Genomic DNA, 18332 nt, shown 5'->3' with positions numbered 1-18332 from the left:
ACTATTAGAAAATACAAGACAACTACAAAAAAATTGATAAACGATAAAATAACAGTTTATGAGACTATGTCAAAACAAATTATAATATTACATATATTATCATAACCTAGCCAGTTCCGCTAGCATGTTTGACAGTAGCGTAGTCACATGACTCCTCCTTCATGTTGACTTTTGCTGTAACATTATAATTCTTGGTGAACTTCACCGTGGCGTAAGCTGGATCTTCAGCAGTACTGGCTGAGGAACCAGAGGAGCTTGTGGGTATTTGAGGTGTTGAGTTGATGATCTGCTCTGGAGCTGTAGAGTAGATGGGATTTGGACATTGACCGAGTTGGACATTATCGTAGAGAGTGTGAGAAGGATCTGAGGGGTTTGTGGGTAGCTGGTGGACTGTGGAAGCTCCAGAATCTGGTGAAGGATGGCGTTTGGTGTCTTTTATCTCCTCATAGACCTGAGGAACATGACATGAAGGAACCACGGCAGAATTAACCAACTTTTATCACATAAGATGTCTTTAACTATAGATTATAAGAGTATATGTGGTTACTTGTTAGCATTTACATAGGAACCAAGGGAGATACAATATCAGAAATATGGGGATCTTGACAGAAAAAGCAGAAATTGGTTTAAAATTAACTTTTATTTTGAAAAGGCGCCAAAATCTGCACCCCCGCCATGAAAAGCACCCCCTCTCTCGAGCGAATTTCAAATTAAAATGAGCTAAAGCAGTAATGTCCGCTTTTATTTATTAGGAAGATGGTGCGTATGCCGAGAGGGGGTGCTTTTCATGGCAGGGGTGCAGATTTAGGCACAACTATGGTGCTGAATTCAGCACCCCCTTCAGGAAAAGCACCCCCTCTCGGGAGAGACTGCAGGTTATGTTTCTTTTTCTTTATTTCTTACGAGTCAGCGTAGCTTAGAAAAGTATCTTGGGTATTTTCATTTTTCTAAGTAGAGTTCATTTATCTGTTTTTTAATTGCATGTATAAATGTAAAACAAAAAGTTCCACAAGAGAAGAGAAGCACTAAAGAGAGAAATTGTTGATATATGGTTATTTGTTGAAAAAGTTCAATTAGAGAACGTCTAAGGTAAGTTCTATTATCTTAGAAATAAACCTGTTCCTCACCGTGTTAGTGTTTGAGGATCCTCTGGTGGACTGGATTGATGTTGAGGCTAAATATGAGGAGAGACAATTAAATAAACATTAAATCATTAAAAAAAAGTTTAGAATATTAATGTTAGATTACGTAAAATCAGTGGAATAGTGTGAAAGTGTTCACAGTCTACTCCTACTTTACAGTCAGTAGAGGGCAGCATGAGTCTATCCCCAGTGCTCCACTGAGGTCTAATGAACTAATTTTCTTCTGATGGAGATTAAAAACAAATATACAGATTTATCCATAAACAATTTAGCATGATTATAAATAAGAATTAATAAATAAATTAATAGTATTTTAAGTTTTAAGAGTTCAGAAATCAATATTTGGTGGAATAACCCTGGTTGGTTTTTAAACACAGTTTTCATGCATCTTGGTATCATGTTCTCCTCCACCAGTCTTACACACTGCTTTTGGATAACTTTATGCTGCTTTACTCCTGGTGTAAAAATTCAAGCAGTTCAGTTTGGTTTGATGGCTTGTGATAATTCGTATTCCTCTTGATTATGTTCCAGAGATTTTCAATTTGATGAAATCATTGTTTTTTTAGGTGGTCAAATTTTTCCCCAAAGCTGTATAAGTATGTGGCAAAAAGTGAATCTAAAGAATAACTATAGGGTTTTGAGAAACCATTTGCATAGCCTGTGAACATGCATGCTTATTATCAGATTAATGCATTTATCTGATTATTTAAGTAGTCATGTAAACAGCAAACTTTAATTTATTAGATCTGAGTAAGTTAAAAAAAATCTGATTAAGAAATCTGATTAGAGCCGTATTTTATCTCAAATTTAATCAGATTTCTCAGTGCATGTATACTCATATGCAGTGTATTCTGGAATGTCCCAGTCTGTACAACATTGACCTGGTAGCAACCTTGAGAGTCTGTCTAATGACTTTTAGAATTTCTTTTTAAAAAGATATAATGATTATAATAAATTTCATCTTTTAACTGATGTTAAAAAAAGATTGGGGTTGTACATGATGTTTACCTCTTAATCTGTGAATGTATTGTCTGTTTGCAAAGCAAAAATCAAATTATTACCTAATTTATGTACACTCTTGAGTTTTTCATTTATCTAATTACACAAGTTAATGTAAATGTGTTAATCAGATTACTTGAAAACTCTGCAATAATTGGATTATGAAGTGCACACATGCAGAAAACACACTGAGTTTCATCAGCCTGTGTTGTAATACAGGATGTATTTGCAAATCCTTAAGATAAGTCACTGTTGCGCCAGAGTTACAAAACCACCAGTTTGCAATACAACAAACAGCTTCTAGAGAATCATTACCACTTCTGTGTAATGTATGATCATATATTGGCTTGATGTGATAAAAAAAATAGATAAAATGTGAAATTGTGTATCCTGCAATGTGACTGTTGTGTGTATACTTGAGTGTGCATTGCAAAAATCCATTGGAAAAACTAGACAAAATGTATGTAAATTGAGATGTAAATTCAATGCAAAATCCAAAAAAAATCTACCAATGGGGTGAGTAAATAAGTCTAAGTAAATCAAATACAGACGGGATTAGTTTCTTAGAGGGATGTCTGTAAATAATATTTTAAACTCTTCCATCCGACTGCAATTGAAAGACAGGAGGATCAGTGAGTTTTTATGACATCACATGACATCACATTCAGTAGCTCCTCCATTTCCACTTGCTGTTATGTTTTTAACGTGGATCTCCATGGAAACGTGCGCCCAAAGTGTAATTACGGTGCGCAGCAGTGGACAAATAGCTATTTTATTAAAGGCGAGGAGACGAAACTCAGAGATGTGCGTCCGGACGGGACTAAAATTACCGGAGGAGCACAGAGTTCAGAGAAAAACAGTAGATAATTCAGCCTGTAATTTATTTATCAGAGGACGTCTGAGAAAAACACGTACATGATCGTTCTGGATGAGAATAATGAAAATATTACCCCAAAACCAGGAAACTAATCCCATCCGGATAGGGCTCAAGTTTTAAAATAAGTGAAGAGAGACTTAAAACAAGTAAAAACAAAATCCCATATTTTTTGGCTTAAATTTGTACACAATAATCAGAATAACTTGACTGGTGACTTTTTGTGCTTGTTTTGAGTTAAATCACAATTAAGATTATAACTAAATTATAATTAAGACTGAATAAGATCATTATTCCTCAAATTTGTAATACAATCAACAAGCATTTCAAAGTGCTTAAGAAGACGAAATACTTATCAAAGAAAAAAATAAGATTTATTGCCTTAAAATTAGATAATTTCACTTTCACAAAATTCAGTTTTTTGCCTTGTATGTGTGACAGTGTGTTTGTACCTCGAGCCTTGACCCTCTTTCGGAGAATGACGACGAAGACTAAAAGTCCGATTAGAAGCAGAACCAGAATCACAGACACAACAGTGATCACGAAGAACGTTGGAAATTCTGGGGATGAAAAACCATAATTACTAAATCAGACTCAGTGTATCCTGTTTACACCTGTACTTTTAGTGCTGAACTTCTGTAATGTAAACAAGATGGATGGATGGATGGGTGGATGGAAATTCTGGACATCCAGTAGCAGAAATGCATAGCACACAACGACGAACACAGGTAAAAAAAAGGGAAAAATGTAATAATACAGAAAAAAATACAATAAAAAATAAAGTAGAAAAGTAGATACAAGGCCAAATAATCATTGTGTAATAATCATTGTTTGTTTATGCAGGTTTTACTGATTAAGTTGATTAAGTATATTAAAGGTGTACCTGTTGCTGGCGTGTTCGTCGTCACTAGAGGTTGTTGGGGCTGTTCACTGTTTTTTAAAGTTGTTTTCATGCTCTGTTGAGTGAAACTTCTTGAGGGAGTTGATGTATCTGGTTGTCCTGGTTCTGCTAATTAAGATGAAGACATTTAAGGATTGCTAATTGCCGTCATACACCCTGTCAACAGTCTATTTTCACAACTTGCTCACACACTATTTAAATAGCATTGGAATTTAGGAATCTGGAAGTGTTCAGGTAAATTTCTGGTATGCTTTTATCTTGGCAGTGGAAAATAGGGGTGCGTCACTGACTGATTAAAACCCTGACAACAGTCAACAGTCAGCCATCCAATTCTATCTTAGCCAGGCATAAGTGCCATGCACAAGAACAAATCAAGCATTTAACTCAACAATAAACAAAACAAAGAATAAAATAACATTACTGTTGCCTTAAATGAGCTGCTGGTGTATCTTCACAGTGAGAACAAGCAGCGAATTTCCTCTGCTGAGAAATGCAAAGCGCCGCAACGTTAAGATACGATTGCGACAAAGTCAGAGCTCACCTGCTTCTTAAAGGGAATGATGAGCAACTGACACACTGACACCAATGATCACTATAGATCACTAAAATAGGGCCCTGTGTGTTGATATTTAAAGCAATTTAAAACATTTAGTTAGGCACTACAGCCGGTGTAATTTCCATGGTTCCTCAAAAACACCAGTTGTTCTTTAAAACAAGAGTTTAGCTAAAGAAAACCCTACAAAACTTCTCACTTCCTCATTTAAACACTTTAAATATTCGCAATGTCACATGCATAAAAAAATGCATTTATAAATATTTTACATAAACTGTAGAGGTTACACTGCTCAAAATCTGTATTACTTTTCAGTTTGTGCAACATACAAAACAAGAAATCTACAGATCTAAGTTCACATCGATTCAGAATGTATTGCAGTGGTGAGTTCTAGGGAGCACACCATGTTCTAGAGTTATACGAATCGCACACATTTTTAACTGACCAAAATCCTGTAAACTAAATCATTTTGTTTTAGTCTTGACTCCAGACACCTGCAGTTCTCTAAAAGGATCTTAAAGGTGTCTTTCCGCTAAAATGAACTTGTTTTTGTTGTTAGTGAAATACAGCAGGTCTCTCTGAGTTGTTTATGATGCTGCACATGATGAAACTCTTCCTCAAATTCTTCTCTTCCTCATTGTCTGCAGCAGCTAGTAAAAGAAAATATTCAGAAAAATGAGTCGATCAAGAAAAGCACTGTCTAGGTCAACCCGGGAATTAGGATTCATGGCCCCGCCCACCTCGGCTCGGGAACGCTCACTGACAGAGCTGAACCCGGGCTGCAGCAGAGTCCACACTGTCTTGTCAGCTAAAGAGCTTGCACATCTGTTTACATCAGTTAGTTAGTGTTAGCTATGTTGTGTAAATAACAATAGGTTTAAATTGGATCTCCGGTGGATTTTCTGTGCTTTACCAAGACCTTAAATCAACACTAGGGAATCACAGTTTGACAAGGCAGCTCAGCTCGACAGAACACCAGTCAAAGCGGCGCCGTTTGTGCTTGATTTTATTATACAAAGTGACTCTGGAGCTTCAACAAGGTGAAACTGCCCAAGCACCAAATTATCAAGTCTAAGGTAAGAGTTTAGTAGCGTTAGTTTAGCTAAAAAAGAAACGTTATTAATGCTGCGGCGAGAGCAGCGCTGAGAGTCACATGTCGATGTCAGTGCTGTATCTTTATAACTAGGGCTAAAACTCTGAAAACATTTTATCCTTCGATTTTTAGAGCTTTGCTGCAGTGCTGTTAGCCAGTCAGAGGTGATATATTTGCACGTATGAATATTCATAAGTAAGAGCCAAAATTTTGTCTTTCTTCAGCGACCTCTAATTCAGTTATCTAAAGCAGGGTTAAATAGAAACAACTGAGCACTTTTTTATTCACAGAAAAAGTCTCACATGGCTTCAAAAATTCTCTTCTCACCAGTAACTCTGAGGTTGATCTGTGTGAAATAAATCTTGTATCCATGATCAGATTCCCAGTCTGATTCAGCTCCACACCAGTATTCACCAGAATCTCCCTCCGTCACTCTGCTGATGCTCACTGTGAAAGTCTTCCTTGCTTTTTCATCATACAGAGAGAATTTCCCCTCCTTTATCCATCTTTTACTCTCTTTAACAGATGCTGTATAATAACAGTCCACAGTGCTCCTTCTCCTACAGAGGAACTTGGGTTTACTGCTGAGAGATTGTGGGTATTTGCAGCTGATGTTCACTGTTTGTCCTACGTGACCTTTCACACTGATGCTCTTCTTATAGTCGATGTCTGTCAAAAAGATGAAACACTTACATTAATTAGTACAGTATTATGTATCACAGTCTTATTCTGCTTTATTCTGTTAATTTAGGACAAGTTTTGTCAATTTAAAAAAAAAAAAAGTATGGAAACTGAAAGTTTAAGTATTAAGCTTGAACTTAAGAAAATATATATACAAAAATATATTCAAAATGAAAATAAGTATGTCAAATGTTTTTTCAGCTTATTTATTTATAATTCTACTCGGAAATTCTTTTAAACAATTGTCTTTTTTTATTTTCACTTTCTTGTGAATTTAAAATTTTAAATCTTATTTTTCAGGGTTTTTTTTTTCACTTTCAGATCTCCTAGTTTCAGAGTTTTTTTTCAGAGGCCTCAATCTTGCGTGGGGGCGTGGCATGTAAGGAAAGGGGCATGGTACAATGAGTCACATCATAGCAAATACGGTTGAGGACCTGCACCGGAGGACCCTCTTGATGTGCCTGCGTAAAATACATGTTACATTTCTTGGCTCAGATAGGCTCAATTTGTTCACGTTTGCGTTCGTTTGTTTGGGTCTGCAAATTTTTTGTAAAATAGTGTCCACGTAATCACTTAAATTAAAGCATAAAAAGTGGTCTGAATTGGTTTAAATGCTTGATAAAAACATACAATTACTAGATTTGGTACAATAATTGCACCTTGGACAAAAATTGCCCCTGCATTGAGTTTGGAGTGCATTTATTTTTTATAGTTTTCTTTTTTCTTTTTTTCTTTTTTTACAACAGAATACTTAGTGTTTAGACTTAAACTGGAGTGGTTTACCATACTTTGAATTGATCAGAAAATTTTGATACTCTTAATTGTCCTGCTGTATATTTGTATGCATGTGTATTAATGTATGTATGGCTGAATGCCCAGATATTGGTTGGCACTCTTTCCTTCATGTGGACTGTGGTTTTCGGTTGAGAGTATGCTGTGTGTGATTGGTTCCCTTTTCTCTCCGGTGTGTGTGTGTGTGCCCTTGTACAAAGATAGTATAGTTAAGAGCATTAAAAGTATATTCAAATTAGGTAAACTATGCTAAAAGCATTTAATATACTTTTTTTTACTACTCTACTTTGGTTGTTACTGATGCTGATGTTAATGATGCTGGATGTTTGAAATTGAATACAGAAAATGAGTACAGATATGGGAGGTGCTCACCTTCATTTATCTTCAGTTCCATTTCTGCACGATTGTCTGGCCACCATTCTACAGCAACTCTACACTGGTACGTTCCAGAATCCTCTACAGTGAGTTCTCTGATCATCACCCAGAACTCTGCAGAGCTGGTGTTATCAATCAGTGAGAATCTTCCTGTATTTACCCATTTATTCTTAACTTCAGTACTGATCTGTTTGGTACACAGTGTTGTACGCTTACAGAAGTACTTTGGTTTTGATGTGTAATCTGTATGATATTTACACTTGATGAGAACTCCTCCTCCGGAATATCCACTAACTTCACTGGAGGCTCCACCACCTGATAAAAGAGACCCTAAATGAATAGAAACCCTACGTAAGTCACTGATATCTGATAGTTCTGATTATTAAGAAAATCAGTTTCTTACCTGAGATCAGGTAGAGGGTGAAGATGAGGAGGATCTTCATCCTGAGTTCAGTTTTACAGATCTGCACCTGATCTAATCCACTTCAGACTGTTATAAGGGGGTTTTGAGACTTCTTCTTCTCTTTAGCAGTTTCTTCAGCTGAGTATTAACCAAAAGCTGAGGTCATGACCACTTCCCTTTTTTACCCTGGGAAAGACAGATCTGCACAATATGTTTTGCACAAGATGTCGTATAAAAGAGGTGTTAAATAAAAAGCTATTGTTTATGCAACAGCTAGGAGGTCTTATACTGTGCTAAATCAGTTGTTGTTTTGTTGCAGTTCATTAGAAAAGTGTTTTTGTGTGTATTACATACTTTTGTGCAGAAATCAATCTGTTAAATTCTCAAATAAAAAAAAAAACACTATGCACGCTCTATATTATTCACCGTTAATATGTATAATCAATCAACCTTTATTTTCACTCGAGAAAACATTAAGGGTGACCCTCATTTACAATATTGCCAAGCATTTACAGCATCAAAGGGATTCAAAACATTTATTAAGAAATTAGAAATAGTAATAATGAAGGAAGAAAATTGTAAAAAAAAAAGTAAATAAAAGAAATAGTAATTTTAAATCAACATTTAATTTTTAAAAATACTAAAAAAAACATGAAAAACAAATTGACAAATATAACACAAGTAAAAAGATAATAGTAAAAGTGTAGTAAAATGATAAGATTGATAAGAAATGATAAAGTGAATTATAATGAAGCAATATGAAAAATATAAAACACATATTACATATTCATTTTATTGTCCATGGTTGTGTTTTTGATTTTGTATTAATTTCGGTTTATTTCTAAAAGGCATCTACTGCCATCTAGTGCACAAGTATTAAACCAGAAAAAGTGCAGTATGCATGCATTATTAAAAAAAGAGTACAAAAGAATGTTCAGAGGAGAAAAGGAGGAGGAAATCCTTACTATTTAAAAAAAAATCACCACAGAACATCTAGACTAAAACCAGGACAGATTATTCCAGATTTGACTAATAACAAAACAATAACAAAAGGTGTTATATGCAAAAGTCAAACCTGAACCTACTGTTAAGAAAACATCCATACAAGCACTCAAGATGACATAGGAAAAACTTTCTTAATCTGTGTCAAAAACAAAAATTGAAGTTATTAAATTTATATTGAGAGAAAACAAATGTATGTAATGGTGCAGTTGGCTTTTATTACTTTATTAAACACTACAGTCAGATGTAAACATACATAAGCTTCTTAATACAAATATAAGTAACATTTTTCTGACCAAAGTATGTTATTGTTTCTTACAATGCATTATAGTATTGTTTCTGAGCAGTACGTTATTACAGCAAATCAGAGTAATTAATGGCAAGGAAGGAGCAGTTATGTACACATAATAACAAAATAACAATACACACATTTTAACATTTAATACTATAAAAATACCTTGCAATATATACTTCATGTAGCAATAAAAGTAATTTTAAAAGTTATAACATTCAAACTTTAGATTAGATAAAATTGAATTAAATCGGATTGGTTGGTATTCAGATTCTGGTAGACTGAATCTGATTGCTTGGTTTTAGAATTCAAAATCTGGTTGACTGAATCTGATTGGTTGGTGTTGGAGTTTAAGCTCTGGGGTTCAGATTCTGCTATATGAAATCAGATTGGTTGGTGTTGGGATTTAGGCTCTGGTAGACTGAATCTGATTAGTTGGTGTTGGGGTTCAGGCTCTGGTAGACTGAATCTGATTGGTTGGTGTTGGGGTTTAGGCTCTGGTAGACTGAATCTGATTGGTTGGTGTTGGGGTTCAGGCTCTGGTAGACTGAATCTGATTGGTTGGTGTTGGGGTTGAGGCTCTGGTAGACTGAATCTGATTGGTTGGTGTTGGGGTTTAGGCTCTGGTAGACTGAATCTGATTGGTTGGTGTTGGGGTTTAGGCTCTGGTAGACTGAATCTGATTGGTTGGTGTTGGGGTTCAGGCTCTGGCAGACCAATTCTGATTGGTTGGCCCTGCCTCTTGTCTGAAGACGAAGCCAATGTACATCATTTTCGTAATTCCCATCCTCCTAAAAAGGAGTGACAAAGCTTTTATTAAAATTCTCATGTGTGACACGGTAACTCAAGCAGCAGGTTAGGTTTAGACTCTGGTAGTCTATGTTCTACTTGCCTGTCTGGAAGATTGTGTGACTGTTTCTGACCCTGTAGGGAAATAAACAGTTCACCAGTTTAACTATCAAAAATGGAAACAATGTTTAATTATATGGTATCAAAGGCAATATTTATACAATGGAATTATGTCACGAATGACCCAGGCAGGGAGACGAGGAGGCGGACACAGGTGCAGGTAAGGGAAAAATGAATGATTTAATAAATAAATAACAAATAAACAATGAAACAAGTAAACACGTAACAAAGATAAACGAATAATCATAAATCAAAACAAACGAGTGAAACTAGAGTACATAAACGAACAAGAGATAATAATAATAATAAATAAACAAGGAAATAAACAAGAAGCTAAACTAGACAAGGTGAAACTAAACTAAGCAGGGCAAGGGAAACAAACTAGGAAATAACACGGAATAAGGGCTTTAGAAACATGGAATAAGGGCTTTAGAAACACAGAAACGCAGAGAGACAGACAACAGTGGAAGGTGCAAAGACCGACAGAGACAAAGTGGTAGACCAGGGCTATATAAGGAAACAGGAAACACTAATATTAGAAACACCTGGGGCAGGGGCGGAGCTACAAATGAGAAACACATGGAAAAGTACTGAGACACAGGGGCACAAGTCACGTGGGACACACACAGAGACATGAGACAGGGCTAAGACATGACAGAAGCCTCCCCCTAAACGCGCAGCTCCCGAGGCGCGTAAAAACGAACCCCGGGGGCTGGCGGCGGGGAGAGGCCGGGGAAAACAAGAGACGAAACCGGGGACTGAAACGGAGACAGGACAGAGGACAGAGACTGGACGGGAGACTGAACGGGGAACTGAACAGGAGACGGAGACTGGACGGGGAACTGGACAGGAGACGGAGACTGGACGGGGAACGGAGACAGAACAGGGGACGGAGGCTGGACAGGGAACTGGACGGTGGACGGAGACTGGACAGAAGACGGAGACAGAACTGGACAGGGGACGGAGACTGGACAGGGAACTGGACGAAGGGTACAGGGACGAGAACATCAACAGGGACAGAAACGAACACTGTAACTGGGACGGGAACAGAGACAGAGACAGACACGGGTACAGGGACGTAAACAGAGACAGGGACCAAAACAGGGAGAGACATGGGAACCAGAAACACGGGTGGGTGCCCAGGACTGGCAAATGTCTGAAGGGAAGTCCAAGGAACCAGCCTGGGCACAGTACTGGGGACAAAGTCAGGGGACCTCGGTGCCTGCCTGGGTACATGGGACCTGGGACCAAACAAAGTTCCGGGAGCAGGTGCTGGCGGCGCGGCGACTCTGGCAGCGGGAGCTGGTGCTGGCGGCGCGGCGACTCTGGCAGCGGGAGCTGGTGCTGGCGGCGCGGCGACTCTGGCAGCGGGAGCTGGTGCTGGCGGCGCGGCGACTCTGGCAGCGGGAGCTGGTGCTGGCGGCGCGGCGACTCTGGCAGCGGGAGCTGGTGCTGGCGGCGCGGCGACTCTGGCAGCGGGAGCTGGTGCTGGCGGCGCGGCGACTCTGGCAGCGGGAGCTGGTGCTGGCGGCGCGGCGACTCTGGCAGCGGGAGCTGGTGCTGGCGGCGCGGCGACTCTGGCAGCGGGAGCTGGTGCTGGCGGCGCGGCGACTCTGGCAGCGGGAGCTGGTGCTGGCGGCGCGGCGACTCTGGCAGCGGGAGCTGGTGCTGGCGGCGCGGCGACTCTGGCAGCGGGAGCTGGTGCTGGCGGCGCGGCGACTGTGGCAGCGGGAGCTGGTGCTGGCGGCGCGGCGACTCTGGCAGCGGGAGCTGGTGCTGGCGGCGCGGCGACTCTGGCAGCGGGAGCTGGTGCTGGCGGCGCGGCGACTCTGGCAGCGGGAGCTGGTGCTGGCGGCGCGGCGACTCTGGCAGCGGGAGCTGGCTCTGGCACGGAGACTTGGGCAGCTGGCTCTGGCACGGAGACTTGGGCAGCTGGCTCTGGCACGGAGACTTGGGCAGCTGGCTCTGGCACGGAGACTTGAACTGCTGTAGCAGACACTGAGACTGGAACAGCTGGAGCAGACTTGAAGGCTTGAACAGCTGGAGCAGACTTGAAGGCTTGAACAGCTGGAGCAGACTTGAAGTCTTGAACAGCTGGAGCAGACTTGAAGGCTTGAACAGCTGGAGCAGACTTGAAGGCTTGAACAGCTGGAGCAGACTTGAAGGCTTGAACAGCTGGAGCAGACTTGGAGGCTTCAACAGCTTCAGCAGAGACGGAGGCTGGAGCAGCTTCTGCAGACACGGAGGCTTCAGCAGCTTCAGCAGACACGAAGACTGGAGCAGAGACTGAGGCTGGAGCAGCTTCTGCAGAGACGGAGGCTGGAGCAGCTTCTGCAGACACGGAGGCTTCAGCAGCTTCAGCAGACACGGAGACTGGAGCAGAGACTGAGGCTGGAGCAGCTTCTGCAGAGACGGAGGCTGGAGCAGCTTCTGCAGACACGGAGGCTTCAGCAGCTTCAGCAGACACGGAGACTGGAACATTTTCAGCAGACATGGAGGCTGGAGCATTTTCAGCAGACACGGAGGCTGGAGCAGCACGCACAGCAGCATATGCAGAGTCTAGAGCGGCAGGAGTTCGGGGGCGTGGCTCAGCAGCCGAAGATGCCTCGTAGGTGGGCGTGTCCGCCGAGTGAGTTTCGGAGCTGGGCGTGTGGAGATCAGGTAATGCAGCTGTGAGGCCTGAAGCCGCGGGCGAAACAAAAACCCGGACTGGATCCGCAGCCTCGCCGGCAGAGTCCACAGCAAGCAGCGCGGGGCCGCCGGTAGAGACCGGCACGGGAAAAGTCTCCATAACAGTCCTGGAGCACGGCTGGGTTGCCGCGGAGATAGTCCCAGAGAGAGGCTGGACTGCAGCGGCGAAATCCAGCCCCGCAGCCGCCATGAAAGCCAGCTCCTCAGCCTGAGGGGCTGGCGCTGCAGCTGTGGGGCTCAAGGCTGCGGTTGCCGCAAAAACCCGGACCGGATTTTTACTCCCTCCGGCTGAGTCCAGCGCGTGGAAAGTCTCTGCTCGCGGCTGGCTCACCGGGTTGGAGGTCCTGTAGCGCGATTCGGCAGCAACCGCGGGGAACACGGAGCGCGGTTCGACTGCCATCGCGGAAGTCCCGGAGCGCGGTTTCACAGCTTGCGCCTTTGCCGCGGGAGAGGAGAGTGTCTTGGCCGCGGGAGGAGCTAGCTTTGGAGGCGCCGGGGAAGCTAACGCCTTAGCCACCGGGGAAGCTAGCTCTGGAACCGCCGGTGAGGAGCGCACCTTGGCTGCAGGGGAACGGACGTGAGTCGGGACGGCCTCTGGAGCTGTGCGGCCGAGAGCCGGGTAGAGCACCGCCCCTGGGGGAAACGGTTTTGGAGTACGGGCTGGTGCGGCGTAGAGCTCCTCTTCGTCCTCGGAGCTGCTGGGAGCGCACCCGAGAAAGTCCCACGGGTCCCGCTCCTTGAGCCTCGGGTACACGGAGGTACCGAGGCTCAAAGCACCAACCCTCATCGCCCCCCCAAGAAAATCCTCCCCGGAAAAGGGGTCTTCTTCCGGCTGGCGGGACCCCTTAGAGCGCCTACCCCGAGGCCTGCGGCGTCCTTGAGGCCTCGAGGTGTCCTGCGCCGGGGTCCCGCAAGGAGCACGGCGAATCGCCATCCTGGTGCCCATCCAGGCAGAACCTGCTGTGTCCATGTTCGGTCGGTCTTTCTGTCACGAATGACCCAGGCAGGGAGACGAGGAGGCGGACACAGGTGCAGGTAAGGGAAAAATGAATGATTTAATAAATAAATAACAAATAAACAATGAAACAAGTAAACACGTAACAAAGATAAACGAATAATCATAAATCAAAACAAACGAGTGAAACTAGAGTACATAAACGAACAAGAGATAATAATAATAATAAATAAACAAGGAAATAAACAAGAAGCTAAACTAGACAAGGTGAAACTAAACTAAGCAGGGCAAGGGAAACAAACTAGGAAATAACACGGAATAAGGGCTTTAGAAACACGGAATAAGGGCTTTAGAAACACAGAAACGCAGAGAGACAGACAACAGTGGAAGGTGCAAAGACCGACAGAGACAAAGTGGTAGACCAGGGCTATATAAGGAAACAGGAAACACTAATATTAGAAACACCTGGGGCAGGGGCGGAGCTACAAATGAGAAACACATGGAAAAGTACTGAGACACAGGGGCACAAGTCACGTGGGACACACACAGAGACATGAGACAGGGCTAAGACATGACAAATTATTAGAGCGTGTTTCATTTTTGTTGGATGTATTTTGTTTTTAATATACATTTATTTTCTTGCAAGCCTTTTTTAAATTCTGATTTATAAACAGAAAAAGCAGCGCCTGATATTAGTTCTAGGATCCCTGGGAGCTTTTTTGACAAAGAAAAATAAATAAGTAGGTAGGTAGGTAGATACTGGAATTAAGTAGGTAGATACTGTAGCTAGGTAGGTGCGTACTGCAATTAAGTAGGTAGTTACTGTAGGTAGGTAGGTACATACTGTAATTATGTAGGTAGGTACTGTAGGTAGGTAGGTACTGTAGGTAGGTAGGTACATACTGTAGTTTCGTAGGTAGATTGTGTAGGTAGGTAGGTACATACTTTAATTACGTAGGTAGATACTGCAGGTAGGTAGGTACATACTGTAATTACGTAGGTAGTTACTGTAGGTAGGTAGGTACATACTGTAATTACGTAGGTAGTTACTGTAGGTAGGTACATACTGTAATTACGTAGGTATGTTGGTGCTAGTAGTTATTAAATGTATGGGTGTGGTAGTTGTACCTGAAGTTTGTCTTCTCTTTCTGAGAGCGAATATGAAGAATAAGAGTCCACTCAGAAACAGCACCAGAACCACAGATACTACAGGAATCACAACAGGAAACACTAGTGGTGGGGAAATCTCCAATGCTGGGGAAGATGGTGGAGAGGATGTAATTTCTTGTACTTTCTTAAATTTGAATTGCTTTATTAATAATGCATTAGGTACGTATTTGTATTTGAATTTGTTCCATCTCATACCAATTCATATTTAGTGTCTGTGGATATCAGTTTAGCAGAGAAAAATCTGACTGCAGTTTTTTTTAAAGAACATTAATTAACTTAAGAACTTTACTTGTTGATTAAGTGTACTAAATGTTCAGTCTGTTTTGTGTACCCGTTGTTGGCATGTTCGTCGTCACTGATGGTTCTTCACTGTATTTTAAAGTTGTTTTCAAGCTCTGTCGAGTGAAACTTCTTAAGGGGTTTGATGTATCGGTTGGTCCTGGTTCTGCTAATAAAGATGGAGACATTTAAGTGTTTGTATTTAAAGCAAATGTAGAACATTTAGTTAAACATAATATAGCCAGTGTTATTCCCAATGTATTCCCTGAATAAACCACCACAAATCTTCATCAAAAAGAGGTGCCTTTTTGAATCTATCAGAAACTATAGAGGTTACACTGCTACAAAAGCTGTATTAGTTTTAAGTATTGTGCCATCTGCAAAACAAAACTACGTATATTTGGTTACATTGACCCAAATGTATTGCAGTGGTGTATTCTAAAGAGTACATCATGTTTTAGAGTTGCAGAAGATCCAAACATCCGATTTAAATTAAAATAAATCATTTTGTTTCAGTCTTGAATCCAGAATCCTACAGTTCTCTGAAAGAATCTTAATATTAATCGTAATACTGATTCACACAGATATTTCTCTAAAAGCTCTCACCAGTGACTGTGAGGTTGATCTGTGTGAAATCAACCTTGTATCCGTGATCAGATTCCCAGTCTGATTCAGCTCCACACCAGTATTCACCAGAATCTCCCTCAGTCACACTGCTGATGCTCACTGTGAAGATCTTCTTTGCTCTGTCGTCGTACAGAGAGAATCTTCCCTCCTTTATCCGTCTTTTACTCTCTTTAACAGATGCTGTATAATAACAGTCCACAGTGCTCCTTCTCTTACAGAGGAACTTGGGTTTACTGATGAGGGATTGTGGGTAATTGCAGGTGATGTTCATTTCAGATCCAACATGACCATTCACACTGATGCTCCTCATATAGCCGATATCTGTCAAACAGACAAAGTACACATTCATTAGTACATTATAATGTTTCACAGTCCTATTTTATTCTGTTATGTTAGAATGTTAACTTTTTCTAATGCAGTACCTAAATTTACTGAATTTCAGTAATGCTGTAATTCATAAATTATTTGTTTAGTTAATTGTTTATGTAGAAAGAGGCCATAAATACTGTATAGGTACAGAAGGAAAATACAATGAAATAGATTACGTTACTTCTTGGCTGCAGAAACTGCGTTTTTGCCATCAGTTTCCACAGCATGAGTATCAGGATGATAAAGAGAGGGAAATATTAACAAAGGGAGAGCAACATCCTTAACTTTGAATGTGTATAAACAGTAGTGTGAAAAAATGTTTGACCCTCTACAGATTTCTTTACATACATTTTTCAGATTATTAATCAACCTATAATATCAGACAAATATAACCTGTTCAAACCATTCTAGCCCTCTTAACTTCACTACTAACCACAACCAGGCCTGATTACTGCCATGCCTGTAGAATCAAGAAATCACTTTCTTCAAAATCTAATTTTCTACAGTATTTGACTGAATATTTACTCATATTTTGATTTGCATGGGATTAATCTAGCAGCATATTTACATCTCTTTTTACAGAAGCTGAAAGGCAATGAAATCTTTACTCACAGATGAGCACACAGTCTGTTAAAATGACTGATGTGCATTTAAATGGGATTACAAGCACAGAAAAATAGATAAATAATTACAAAATAATTATTATTTACCCCGTCTACCTTAATATAACTAATCCTGTCTGAGTAGGGCGTAGGTCAGTTACTCCAGTTAAATGGTTAGGATGGTTATAATTTGCCTATGGAATACCACCAGCAAAGTACAATTGAGATAGGTAGGTGTATGTATAGAACAGTTCTGTTAACACTAGTTAAAAGTAAAAATCCACCTCCCGCCTGGGCGGCTTTGCCGCGGCTCAGCCAACTAAATCCCGGGGTGGATTTTTCCTTTCTGGACCTATAGGTTTAAATAGGATCTCCGGTGGATTTGGTGTTTTTACAGAGACTCTAAGACTGGGACAGTGGTTGAACTGCACTTAGCAGGGCATTATTACACATGTTGTAAAGTAATAAATGACATTGAAAAGACTGTTATTAGTTTACAAAATTATTTAATTTAAAACATTTCTAACTGTTGTTTGTCTTGCTGCATTGCAGTGCTGTTCACCAATAAGAGGTGATGTGTTGCATGTATGAATATTTATGAGCAAGAGCCGAAACCCTATAGTTTCTCCCTTCCTACTTCTCCACTAGACTAAAGCAGTGTAATACCGGATCACCGGAGCACTTTTTTCACAAAAAAAAAAAACAGCTCACATGGCATTCATTCATACTAGAGACTAAAACTAGACATTTAAAAATGAATGAAACACTTTTTTATTGTAAATGAGTACAGATATGGGAGCTGCTCACCTTCATGGATCTTCAGTTCCATTTCTGCACGATCGTCTATCCCCCATTCTATATCAACTCTACACTGGTACGTTCCAGAATCATTAACAGTGAGTTCTCTGATCATCACCCAGAACTCTGCAGAGCTGGTGTTATCAATCAGTGAGAATCTTCCTGTATTTACCCATTCATTCTTAACTTCAGTACTGATCTGTTTGGTACATCCTATTGAACTCTTACAGAAGTACTTTGGGTTTGAAGTGTGATCTTTATCATATTTACACTTGATGAGAACTCCTCCTCCTGAATATCCCCTCACTTCACTGGAGGCTCCACTACCTGATAAAAGAGACCCTAAATGAATAGAAACTCTTCATAAGACACTGATATCTGATAGTTCTGATTATTTAGAAGATCAGTTTCTTACCTGAGATCAGGTAGAGGGTGAAGATGAGGAGGATCTTCATCCTGAGCTCAGTTTTACAGATCTGCACCAGACCTAATCCACTTCAGACCGATACTAGGCAGTTTTTGAAACTTGTTCTTAACTACTTCTTCTTCTCTTTAGCAGTTTTTTCAGCTGAGCATTAACCAAAAGCTGAAGTCATGACCACTTCCCTTTTTTTACCCTGGAAAAGACAGAACTGCACAAGATGTTCTGCACAAGATGTCGTATAAAAGAGGAGTTAAATAACATGCTGTTTTTTTATGCAACAGCTAGGAGATAGTGGTCTTATACTGTGCTAAATAAGTTGTTGTTTTGTTGCAGTTCATTAGAAAAAGTGTTTTTTTTTGTGTGTGTGTATTACATACTTTTGTGCAAAAATTAAGTCCTCA

General features: G+C 40.7%; 2 protein-coding genes across 6 annotated transcripts in view; one reads left to right on the top strand and one right to left on the bottom strand.

Moving 5' to 3' along the window:
• LOC107197313 (B-cell receptor CD22-like) overlaps nucleotides 1–18332 on the top strand; it is a 191480-nt gene that overhangs the window by 34427 nt on the left and 138721 nt on the right. The gene's annotated exons all lie outside the window — the stretch shown is intronic.
• Nucleotides 57–7907, bottom strand: LOC103028199 (CMRF35-like molecule 1). Of its 2 annotated transcripts, none has more exons than XM_049469939.1 (7): nucleotides 7814–7907; nucleotides 7408–7740; nucleotides 5890–6231; nucleotides 3899–4024; nucleotides 3468–3575; nucleotides 1128–1174; nucleotides 57–451 (listed from the first exon to the last, which is right to left on the bottom strand). In XM_049469939.1, exons 1-7 carry the CDS (start codon nucleotides 7851–7853, stop codon nucleotides 107–109), a joined length of 1341 nt encoding a protein of 446 aa, XP_049325896.1. In that variant the 5' UTR covers nucleotides 7854–7907; the 3' UTR covers nucleotides 57–106. The 2 variants fall into 2 exon arrangements, with proteins under 2 accessions (XP_049325896.1, XP_049325897.1); XM_049469940.1 differs by having other exon boundaries at nucleotides 3899–4021.

This window comes from Astyanax mexicanus, chromosome 21 (genome assembly GCF_023375975.1).
Source record: "Astyanax mexicanus isolate ESR-SI-001 chromosome 21, AstMex3_surface, whole genome shotgun sequence".
Lineage (NCBI taxonomy): Eukaryota > Metazoa > Chordata > Actinopteri > Characiformes > Acestrorhamphidae > Astyanax > Astyanax mexicanus.
The sequence above is the reverse complement of the archived record's forward strand: the minus strand, read 5'-3'. Positions and strand labels throughout refer to the sequence as shown.

Bases quoted from the DNA above. Each gene is read 5' to 3' on its own strand.
- LOC103028199 (XM_049469939.1), bottom strand. From the start codon at position 7,853: ATGAAGATCCTCCTCATCTTCACCCTCTACCTGATCTCAG. The intron at 6,232-7,407 runs GTGAGCACCTCC...TCTTTTTGACAG, and splicing joins GGAACTGAAGATAAATGAAG to ACATCGACTATAAGAAGAGC. The intron at 4,025-5,889 runs GTGAGAAGAGAA...CATCTTAATTAG, and splicing joins GATCAACCTCAGAGTTACTG to CAGAACCAGGACAACCAGAT.